Source organism: Zea mays, chromosome 2 (assembly GCF_902167145.1).
Source record: "Zea mays cultivar B73 chromosome 2, Zm-B73-REFERENCE-NAM-5.0, whole genome shotgun sequence".
NCBI classification, from domain to species: domain Eukaryota; kingdom Viridiplantae; phylum Streptophyta; class Magnoliopsida; order Poales; family Poaceae; genus Zea; species Zea mays.
The window spans coordinates 18644651-18656863 of record NC_050097.1 but is presented as its reverse complement, the minus strand read 5'-3'; the positions used below and the strand labels follow the sequence as shown (position 1 = coordinate 18656863).

The following is a 12213-nucleotide window of genomic DNA, read 5'->3' as shown; positions in this document are numbered from 1 at the left end:
AAATATCGTATTGATGCTCGATCGAGTGTCGCCTTGTCTACACCTCGAATAGTTTGGTGGTGCACGTGAATAGTCCAATCATACTGTCGGACGTATATTCTTTACGCGATGTCTACCTCACCTTCAACCACGATGCATGCTTTATTTCACAAAATGCATGTTTCACCCGTGGACCTGCTGGACGAGAGGAGGTTGAAATGTACGGGTCACATACGGGTCACATGTGACTGTCGCGGTCCATGTAAGCGATGCATACGATGGCATGCACCACATGCCTGTTTTTTTGGACCAATGTACACATATCGGCGGCACACACGCACGACCGGTGTAACTTGCCACTGACTGTGCGTCCATCTCATCATCATAGTCCCGGCCACGAGTGCTTTGAGACCACTGGCTGGCTAGTAGTGCTCTTTGCCATGGGGGCACGAAGCCATGTACGTCGTGGGAATCTCTCCACGGGGCGTGCGTGGGGTGGGGTCGAGGCAGAGGCATGATTTGGGGTGCGCGCCTTGGAACCTCCCGTGAACCCTCCTCTACGCCCTCTCTTTCGTCGCACACAGGAGCGCGAGTATAGGCGACGGCATCATGCATGCGTGGTGCGGTGGTGTTGCTGCAACCGCAAGGCGGCCTTGTTATTGGAAGATATGATATATTTGCATGTCATGGACCTGTCTTGTCCATATCACCCCACTCCCTCTCGTTTCCTCGCTGTACAGTGCAGGTATGGCTCACGCACGTGATTATGTGTGTTTCAGTGTCGACTCTTATACATGTATATCCTCTTGCTTTGCTCCATTATATAATTGGCTTCCTCTAATATATATATGCGAAATTAAAGACGATGTCTTCCATCTCACGCTAACGTAATTGGGATCGTTTTATTAGGTATCCTAAATGTGTGCATGGAGTCCTACATGTATTCCCTCATGGTCGCTGCCACCGCCCAATGCCCCTGTAGCTCCGCCTCACCCGGCCCGCCACCCTCTGTCGATCTCCTGCATGCAGCAATCTTGTTGTCGGTTCCACACTTTCCCGCGGCAATCTGAATTTGCATGAGCCATTTCTGTTCGGCCCCGCAGTCAAAATTCCCTCCGCCCTAGCTAGTGGCACTGGCAGCTAGCCTACCCTCCGTACCTCGCCGGCCGGCTGATCAGCAGGCCGTCCGGCCATCGGCCGCGCTACCGAAATATCTACCTCCCATGCTTGGTCCTTCCCCTATAAGCTCGGCCGCGCGCCGGAGGAAACCCCTCCCAGGGAAGAAGCCAACCTCTGTCGCTAATCTCGTCGGCGATGGATGTAAAAAAGAAGAAGTATCCATCATTTTCAGGAAACCGAAAAATATAGTGCATGAGAATTCTTAAATTAATATAGTAAATAGGAAGCGTGATAATTCTTAAATATAACTAGGAAGCTGCTGAACATAATTAATGGGGGCATGACTGGGAGTAATTAATTTAACAGACGATGTGTGTAGTAGCTCAAAGAAGCGCGAGAGAAGGTAAAAGAGAGAGAAATTGAAGGAGCTCAGGGCCACATGCAATGCAAGCAGCCAATGCGCGCTGTAGTAGATGATGGCACGGTACAGTACACATATACATGTCTAGCATTATATTTTCCATCGCAATGCAAGTTTCGTTTAATCTGCTCTTAATAGTGTACAGTACGCGTACCTGTGCTGTGCTGTCATCCCTGACATCGCAGGCTGAAACTAGCTAGGTAGCTAGCTAGCGATGTCTTTAAGTCGTACCACCGCAACTGAGTTAATTAATCAAGCAGTCGATCCTACACGGCTGCGCGCAACTAGTAATGCGTGTCCGGCAACAGGAAGTGAGAAAACATGGAAAGAAAACGCCGGAGACAAGTCCCCGGCGAGGTTTTGTCTGTCTGCATCGCTGCACGTACGTCGCGCTGTTCTCCCGGCCCGGTTGTCCATATATATCTCTTCGGTGTTTTCTTCTCATCAGGCCACTACTTGTCTCTTCAATTCTCCTTCAGATAGATAGATACCTGCTGCCATCTTGTCGATGCAGAAACTAATTAGAAGTCTTGCAGACTCTAGCTAACTGGGGCTAGCTAGGGTGGACTAGCTAGCTAGAATATAATAGTACTGTTCAATATATTAATTCTCGCTTGATTTGTATTTTGTAGCGCCATGCATCTCGATCCATCAGCATGTCAACTCAGTCAGGTGTATGTGCTGCGCGCTGAGTCAGACAACGCATGGCTCCAGTCCTGCTGCCTGCTAGGTAGACGTCCATCCATTGCGTATTCGATCGAATTAGCGGAAAACTTCATCCATTATCAGAAGGGCCCTACGACGGCGCCCGATTGAACGCAGGCCCTATGTTTTTTTTTTAATTTTTAACAGAGCAGAAATACCCATGCCATGGTAAGATTATTGGAGGGCTATATATATCATCTGTAGACTGTAGTAGTATTTGGGGTGGGGGTTTCAGTTTGCGCCACATGCAGCGATGCAGACATGCCGGAAGGTACGCCCGCCCCGGCCTGCGACTTGTGCGAGCCCGGCCGCGGGCGGGATGGCAATGCCATACGGGGCCCCGCCGGCCGGCCGGACTGCCATCTCGTAAGCTTAACAGTTTGGCGTACGGGCCCGAGCGTCGCGTCATCGCAGTGCAGCTCTGCCGTGCCGAGAGGGGAATCTACTGTGGGGTGGTCGCTGCAGCCCCAGCCTGCCTGTCGTCGTCCGCCTGTGTGGGGGTGGGGCCCGCGTGATTGGGCCATGCCATGCATGGTCGTCGGGGACAGATGACAACTAACAACGGTGCGTCACCGGCGGTTCTCGGTAACGGCCATCGTTAACATCGTGTGCATTCAGCAGGACTGATATCAACAGGGGGGACTGAGCTTTTTCTCCCTTGTGTTTAGCATCTTCTGTTCTTTTTCTTTTTCACTTTTGTTTTTGTCCAACTTCCCTCCTATATATTTCCTTATGATATGTGCCTGTACGTTGATAGACACAACACATTACATCGTTGTTGGCAAAAGTTTTGATAGATGTACGGCCCATGAGATGTCGTAGTAGTACGTTCGTTGTTGATACACACAACATAATAACACATTAATAATCTGCTAGCTGCAAGATGGGATCGCTTAATATTAATGCGCTGATGATGCTAATGGCTAATGTGTTACTGAAAACGGCTAGTATTTCCGTCATGCATGCCAGTTTTGATAGAAATCGATCAGGTTCCAATTTCACATCAAATGAAGAAACCCCAGCAGCCTGCGTGGTATATATGCAAACCAAAGGTATCTCTTAGCTCGAAATAAACTGGTAGCAGCCAAATGTTTCGATTTCTTATTAATTTAGGGCCTGTTCGTTTTTATCTCAATCTATATGGGACCAGAGGGGATTGAGTGAGTTTAAATCTATAACAAGTCAAAATCTCTACTAATTTTTTCTAATCCCATTCAAGGCTTGTTCGGTTAGCTCTCAATCCATATGGATTGAGTGAGATTGAGTGGGTTTAAATCACAAGCAAGTCAAAGTTCTTCTAAATTTTTTCGAATCCCATTCAATCCACGTATAATGGGAATAACCGAACAAAGCCTCAATCTATGTGGTATAGGAATAACCAAACATGACCTATAATTATGTCACCTTAATTATGTGGTATATATACATGGTTTTGTAGTGCGAATGTATGATAGTATTAATATAGCTTTAAAGGAAAATAAAGCCAACCACGTATATTTATATTCACGTAGCTTTCATGTGTAATGGGAGTTATAGCTAGGGTATAAATTCTTCTTTCTCTCTCCATCCATCACATCTTAAATTTTTAAAGTTTCCTGCACACATGCCCTAGGGTACAAAATTGCAAACTTTCTGTGGCTATTTTCGGTCTTCTGTGGCGCAATTTCATCCCTCATCTTTCGATCCGCTGAATCAATTAAGTCTCTGTTTAGGTCATATGGGCTAAAGTTAAAAACTAAACTTTAGCTCACTAATGAACTAATGGACTTTTTATGAGGTTGGCTAAAATTTAGATAATATTTTAGACCACCCATTTGAAACCTTATGAGATAAAGTTGTCTAAAGTTTAGTGGTTAAACTTTAGAGCATAAGATTAAAAAGGTCCTAAGATCCTATATTTTGGATCCCAAGAACTAAAGTTTAGGTACTAAATGTTACACCATGAGACCTAAATAGGGTCGAAGTGTGTCAACTTTTGCTTTATTCCTACGCCAATTTTATCCTTAATCCAACGTGATTTCCGCATAAGTGTGACAAGTAGGGACCCGATGTCATGGAGGAGAATATATATAGAGACATTTTTTGCAAGCTCAATTTTTGGGTTTTCAACTTTTGATTATTTTGTATTAAATTTGAGGATACACGAAACCTATTGTTGTTGAATTTGGTTCATTTTTCTTATTGATCTATTGAATCCTTATTGGGGTTCATCATTTTTTTTGTAACCCCTCATCACAAAATTCACGTTGAGGGACATGATTTGCCTAGAGTCCAAGCCTACGTGGAACCTTGGTACCTGTAGAGTTCTTGTGAAATTTCTGCATTAAGGGGCCCTGAACTAAAGCTGATGTCTTAAATTGCAGTTTAAAAGATGGAGGGCAAAACTGAACCTTTCGATAATAAAAGTTCATAAATACCAGTTTGGCTATTTCACTATGACTACAGTTCATGTACCCCGCCTTTAACATTGGTGTGGATTTGACAAGCACAAATTGTTTAAATATACTTATATGCACGTAAACCTAGAAAAATATATCATCATTGAACTTTTTCCTTGAAACAAAGGACCAATATCATTTCGGTTGATATAAGCTCTGGTTGGTGAAATTTCCAACGATTGAAAAAGTTCAATAATCTCTACTACTTATTAAGTAAGCAATAGTAGTCTGCCATTGACTTGTTCTGCCTTTGACCTGTTCTGCCATGGCTCTGGTTCTGCCCCCACAGGTCGTACACGCAGGTGTCCAGCAAAAATTCTTATGCATGCGCGAGTTGAAACTGACCACCAGTTCAGCCACCATTTGAAACTAATCAGTTCAGCCACCGCGCCAAAGCTTATAAGCCGCTCCATGTCTCCTTTACTAGCCAATATGGTACTAAAGTTTTGCAAGACAATACAACAATACAGCAGTGCAGGCGTTTTGGGCTGCTTTTTTGGTGCGGCCCATACTCCAATTAGGTTTGGGCGGCCCATGGTCGCGCGCACAGCAGTCGTTTCTTCCTCCGTCCGCACGATGGAGCGCTCAACCGTCCGTTCCGGCCGCCCCTCGGTCAGCTCCACGACGGCACGACCTCAGCTCTCCAACCTGGGCCTCGGCTACTCCATCGCCATCGCGCTCGGCTTCCTCATCCTGTTTGCCTCCTTCCTGCTGGCTTTCTACTTCTGCTTCGGCCGCGGCGGGGACTACTGGGCCGGGGAAGCAGTCACCACGGCGTCCAGCTCTGGCCACCTCTCCATCACCGTCCCGCGCGTGCTCTTCGTCGCGGAGGGGTCCGAGTCCCCCGAAGACGACGCTTACCCCTCCTCCTCCGCCGCCGCGGCCTGCTCCCCCGTCGGGCTCGACGCGGCCGCCATCGCTTCCTACCCCAAGGTCGCCTTCTCCAGCAAGGCCGCCGAGGCTGACGCCATGTGCTCCATCTGCCTCAGCGAGTACAGGGACGGCGAGACGCTGCGCGTGATGCCCGAGTGCAGGCACGGCTTCCACGTCGCGTGCCTCGACGCCTGGCTGAGCCGGAGCGCGTCCTGCCCCGTCTGCAGGTCCTCTCAGGTCCTTCCCCGTTTTCTCTCCTTTGCAGTTTTTGGTTCCTGAATTCTGCACTGTCAAACCCAAGCTATACATAAACAACTGATGGCTCAATATGCTAAGCAATTCTTTACATTGGGTATAATCAATATAGGGGCATTATGGAATATTAATTATTTTGGTTATATTTGATTGTTTGGAAATATTGTTGTTCTTTACATTCAGGGCTTGGTTGAGCGTATGTTTAGTGACAAAAAAGCATTGATCAGAGAAGCTTCAAATGTCCAAGTCATCCTCTTTCAGGGGAACATTTGCAGGTAGAGGATGGACTGCTTAATGGTTCTATTTACCAGCGCATTTGGCAGTTCTATTTGTCAGAGGCAAATGTGGGTGATTTCTCATATCTACTTGCTATACATCTTGTCAAAGCACTGCTAATAGAAGAAGGGGACCATCTTATGTCAAAAAAAGAAGGGGGCTATCTAAGAATTATATGGTCAATTACACCTAGCATCCAGTTTTACACAATTGGTCCTTGACATTATCTAAGTCACCTAATTGGACATGAAGGCGAGGGGTCCATCTTCCATATTATAAAGGAACTAGGTAAGTTTACTTCCACAAATGGTTGTTGTACTTATGATTTTGCTAACCTTATCTACTCGAGTATAGTCATGTCATCCTTTACTCGCCAACCTGTAACATATCTAATCTAACTACTATAGGATGGGTCGTTAACTTAATGCTAGAGAGAGCAATGGCAATAATGAGTATTTTTTTTCTCAGCAAGCATGAGGCTCACTGATGCTGGTGATGGTCAGGTTTGATCCATATTATCTTAGTTGAGCTAGCATAACCATTTTCATTGGAGACACTTTGATATTACTTACGCCTTTTATGCTACAATTATTTTAGTATAATGTAGCACACATGGAGGATATTGTTCGGTTGATCTCCAAATATCTTCATCTGTTAAAGGAAGTCAGTTAGTGGATATTTAATGAGGTAATGGAAAGGGCCATGGTTTACATATCACGAGAAGCAAATGGTAAGTCAGAAGACCTGAAATATGTAACTAACTTGGACAAATTGCAAGAGGAGACTGGTGGTAGGAGCTTACAAAAGCAATCAAAGCCTTAGAGGGCTTGATGGAAGCAAATAGGGACTTTGAAGAACTAAAAGTATGTGTTCCAGTCTATATAATGTTTATTTTTCTTAGATTTTCATGTACGTACTTCTTTTGGGCACAAATCAAACCAGCTCCTGAACTGCTAGATGAGCTGTGCATTGTGGTTCGTTATAGCTGAAGCACATTTCATGAATAAGGTATAAAATTGATCATTCTATTTCATTCTATTTCCAGTCTGTAAGATATTGAGTTTTCAGGATGGTTATGCCTTGCTTTCTAGGTTGAAGCCTTATCGAGTGTAAACCATAAAAATCTTATGAACCTTGTGGGTTATTGTGAAGATGAAAACCCTTCATCTGGATGATGGTCTTCGAGTATGTTTCAAATGGATCACTATTCGAGCGATTGCATGGTAAGTTTAATTGTGGGGTTACCTTTATCTATTTTGATGTGTACATCACATGGTACTGCGAATCCGAAACACCCTGGTTAACCGCTATTAACAATTTTCAATTTATTGGTATTTTCAATTTATATCTTGAAATAGCATATATCTAAACCTAAGTGTCGGTAATTTGATATGACACGAACTAAACTCCAGTCTGATTATAAATCTAATTACACAGATGAAGACTAAAATAGAAGACATATTTATTAAACATATATTTAATATATAAAATTAATATTCAAACATTTGATATGACATCAACTAAACTTCAGTCTAGGGAACCAAACACCAGCTAACAAGCAGAGTAGTTGCACAGACGATGTTCTTTTCTGGTCACATGCATGGAAGCGCGTGCACAAACTGGCCTAGGTTTCCAGTGAGATGGGATGCCGTCCACCTAAAATTAGGGGATTTGTTTTTATTTTATTGGTATTTGCTTTTGTGGTCTCTTAGTTATTTTGGTTCATAATTTTCAAAAATCAATGGCCACGATTTGTTCGAGATATTACTTTTTATGGGGTATCAGACCCTAGCAAGGCTCATTTAATTATTTACTTATTTGTTTTAGGTTACTCGGCTGATACCAGATGCAAAAGGAACATCATGCAATCAACGGCTTGAGAGAATTAGTGGAACACAACATACTTACATTTTACGAGTTCCCTTCAGAAATGAAAACGGGATACTTAAGAAATGGATATCAAGATTTGATGTGTGGCCATATCTGGAAACATTTGCTGAGCTTCTTTTAATGAAAAAAATCTGAGGAAAGTACCTTATGACTTCATGGTACAATGTAAAATCTGTGAATAGTTAGTTAGGAGACGATATTTGATACCCCCTCAATTTCAAATTGTAATTCAGTTTTTTTTTCTAGATTTGTAGTTTTACTATGTAACTCAGTGAAAATTATATACCTAGAAAGCAAGACAACTTACAACTTGTAATGGAGAGAGTACATATTAAGAAAAGGTCCAACACTCAAAAGGTAAGAATCCAAATTATTTCCAGTAGAGTTGCATGAAAAAGCAACATTTCTGCCTTTGCAAGTGTTGATTTCTTATATGCAAATTTTCTGTGTACCGGTTCTTTTTTTATATGACATTTTCTACTTCAATGGTCTTCCCCATTTGACAAAAGCTGTATTTTCCTTTTTTATATAGGATGCTGCTGGTGAAATTGCTGCTGAATTACAAGGTACTCCAGACTTCATAATTGGAAACTACAGTGATGGAAATCTTGTGGCATCGTTGCTATCTTACAAGATGGGAATTACCCATGTATGCCCTGTTAATCATACTTGAGGTCTTACATTTGTTTCGTTACTAACCATATATGCATGGTCCTTGCAGTGCAACATTGCTCATGCTCTGGAAAAGACTAAGTATCCAGATTCAGACATATTTTGGAAGAATTTTGATGAGAAGTACCATTTCTCCTGTCAGTTCACTACTGATATAATTGCTATGAACAATGCTGATTTTATCATCACCAGCACATACCAAGAAATTGCTGGAAGGTTTTTATTCTGTTTCCGTCTTGTTGGCCACTGTAGATTTCTTCTGGGACTTAGCATTCACCAATTAATTTGCATGCACACTGAATCATGTTTACCTCGCTCATGCATATACTGTTCTGATGTTAAGTTACTGTATTGATTGTAATTATGGTAACATGCAATCCATGCTTTTTCATGCATTAATCTTGCATGGACTGTGATCACATATGGATAATAGCTATTCTTAATTTTCTACAAGACGCTCATATATATACTTATTCTAATTTTTTTCTCAGCAAAAATATTGTTGGACAGTATGAGAGTCATATTGCCTTTACTCCGAGTTGTCCATGGGATCGATGTCTTCGATCCAAAGTTCAATATAGTCTCTCCTGGAGCTGACATGTCCATATACTTTCCACATACCGAGAAGGCCAAGCGACTCACCTCTCCATGGTTCAATCGAAAATTTGATTTATGACCCGGAGCAAAACGATGAACACATGTGAGTACTTTCTGCTATCCTGCCTGGTCCTTTGAGGCCTTTTGGGTTGTGACATGGACGTCCTTCGCAGTATTCTCTTCTAATTCGATTCGAGCTTGGAAATTTCTGCTGATGATATTGTTATCACTAATTCGCAGTGGGCATCTGGATGACCGGTCAAAGCCCATCCTCTTCTCCATGGCAAGACTCGACAGGGTGAAGGACATAACAGGGCTGGTCGAAGCTTTTGCTAAGTGCGCTAAGCTGAGGGAGCTGGCAAACCTTGTTGTCGTTGCCGGGTACAATGATGTCAAGAAGTCCAAGGACAGGGAAGAGATCGTGGAGATAGAGAAGATGCATGAACTCATCAAGACCCACAAATTGTTCAGGCAGTTCCGCTGGATCTCTGCCCAGACAAACAGGGCCCGTAACGGTGAGCTCTATCGCTACATCGTTGATACCCATGGTGCTTTCGTACAGGTGTATATATATGGCTCTGGATTACAATCTAGATTATATAGAGGTTTCATTCCATACCTGGCATATGTATGGTCCGGTCGTTGTCCAGCAACAGCGGCTTACGTACCGACTTTAATCTTGGCATGTTAACTACAACCGACCTTCTATGAAGCGTTCGGTCTCACTGATATAGCTGAATATTTGATTTAATATGTAGGCAATGTGATACTGTCCATACTACAGTAATGAGTTGTTTTATGTATTGCTAATACTTAACATAACTACCTCACATGTCTGATCTATTAATATGTGCATTGTATATGGTTTTTCTTTGCTATGTCCACATTCAGTTTTTTTTTAAAATCTCATGAAATGAGACAATTAGTGTGGACATAGGATTGTATTTTGTTGGTTCTTGTTCTGATCTCCAGATATATTCTTGAACCATCCTTTTCCCCTTGTTAATAATTTCTATTTAGAGTCATTAATCTGGGACACCTGTAACATTATCAAGTTACTCCTTGTGCTGATGACTTTCTGTATTTTGATTTTTGCATGCTTAATGATATTGATGTTACTCTAATGACTAGAAAATGGCATCGGATTTCCTGGGTACTTCTAGATTTGGGTTGATGCGACTTGGTTTGTCTATACAATTTATGTATGGATAGGATACCAAATGTATTAAGAAACCTTTTCTCATAGCAGTACCGTGGTATTATGTGTTTCCGTTGCAACGCACGGGCACTCAGCTAGTCTTATATGAAGTGCATATGATCATAATGCATATAACGTACGTATATAGCAGATAGAGTTGCATGCATACAGACATCACAAGGGCAAGAATCATGCAATGTGGTAGTATCTGTATTCGTGTTCAACCTTGTTGCTTTGTAGATCTTTTTTGTAGTTTTTTTCCAGCGGGTATTGCACATGGTGTCTTCAAGTTAAGATACACGCCCAGATCAAAACATCATCTAGATCTGTGAATGAAGCTAGTGCTTCAGTACGCGTGCGCATAGTAGGTGTCTATCTGCACAAGCATGTACGTACTACGTGTCTCATTTGGTTAGGCAGATGGGGTATATATATATATTACACTTAACTACACATGCTGTATATAATGAGTAGATAGACTCATCGAGATCGAGTGCACATATACGTACAAGAGAGCGGAGCCAAGCGGGTATGGACAAGCAAGTAAGGCCTGGACCTGGACGACGGAGCTGCATGCCGCAGCTTGCGGCGCGAGCTGGCACCACCGGCGCGCTGCAGCAATAAAACGCCAGGCTTATGCTTTTGAGCTGCGCTATGGTCTCGGAATGAGCGCCCATGACGGCACAAAGCCGATGCAACATGCATGCAGACCTGCAAAGGCAACGCAGGAAGCAGAGCGCCGGCAGCCTTGGGGTGGATTTCTCCGGCCATGCACCCCCCTCTCCTTTCGGTTGATCCTTCCTTGAGTTCCCCCTCGCCGCCGCCCACACCGACACACAAGTCATGGCACTGCTGCAGCCGTTCTCGTTCTCGGCCAGGCGGCCATCGATGTCTGCGCCATGAATGGGACCTAGGGAAACAGACATGGATTCGGAGAGAGAAAGGGATGGAGTGACTACTAGCTGACACAAGGACCACGCCCAAGTCACGGGATGGGAAACGAGAGGACGACGAATAAGACGAGGAGATAGTTAATTATTTACCAACAAGCTAGTGCCTTTACCATACGAGTAGTAAATTATAAAACTACGACGGTTTTCTTTGCATTCTTAATTACAAAGTGCAAATTTTGTCAAGATCGAGCCAACTCAGGACTCACAGGCGGCGGCGGCGTCGTCTTTATTAACTGCCAGCTATAGCCTTTCAGCAAGTCAAAACACCTTCGAGCCTCAGAGAGTACAGCAGCACACAATTGCTCTCTGAACAATCGGCCTGCATGCCACGCAGCTATCATGGGTGTGCATGCATGCTTACGCCGTTACGCGAAAGGTGTGTGCTCGAGTCTGTCTGAGGAGGGCAAAATTATCTGGAGAGAGGACGACGTTGCTGACCACCAGATGCCAGTGCGTGCATGCATGCGCACGACGAAGTCACAGGGCAACAGACAACGGGGCGAAGTGATGGAAGTATGGAACCAGCCTCCTCTCTTCCGATTACTAGTCAGGACTGAAGGAAACACGAGGAGGTAGAGACGACAGAGTACATTACATGGGGGCGTGGTAAACACTGGGGGCCGGGCAAGAAACGAAGGTCCTCGTCGTCCTCGGGGCATGGCCGTCCGTGCACGCATCCATGCTGCGCGCTGCGATGTGCGACGCCGCTATGCATCAGGCATGCGTGTGCACAGTTTGTGCATGCATGGGCGCGCGTACATGTCTAGTCCGCAGCACAGCCCGGCCCTCGACGGATCCCGTCCGTCCTGGCCTCCTGGGTGGCGCGCGGTCTCGTGG

The 12213-nt window shown here is 44.1% G+C and overlaps 1 protein-coding gene and 1 pseudogene across 1 annotated transcript; both read left to right on the top strand.

Annotated features, from left to right (window-relative positions):
* The first annotated feature begins 4880 nt into the window (after positions 1-4880).
* LOC103648451 (RING-H2 finger protein ATL67) lies at positions 4881-5814 on the top strand. Its single transcript, XM_008672921.1, has one exon. It carries the CDS (start codon positions 4984-4986, stop codon positions 5812-5814), a length of 831 nt encoding a protein of 276 aa, XP_008671143.1. The 5' UTR covers positions 4881-4983.
* A 2457-nt stretch (positions 5815-8271) lies between these two features.
* On the top strand, positions 8272-9931 carry LOC103648450 (sucrose synthase 4-like; annotated as a pseudogene).
* Positions 9932-12213: the final 2282 nt, after the last annotated feature.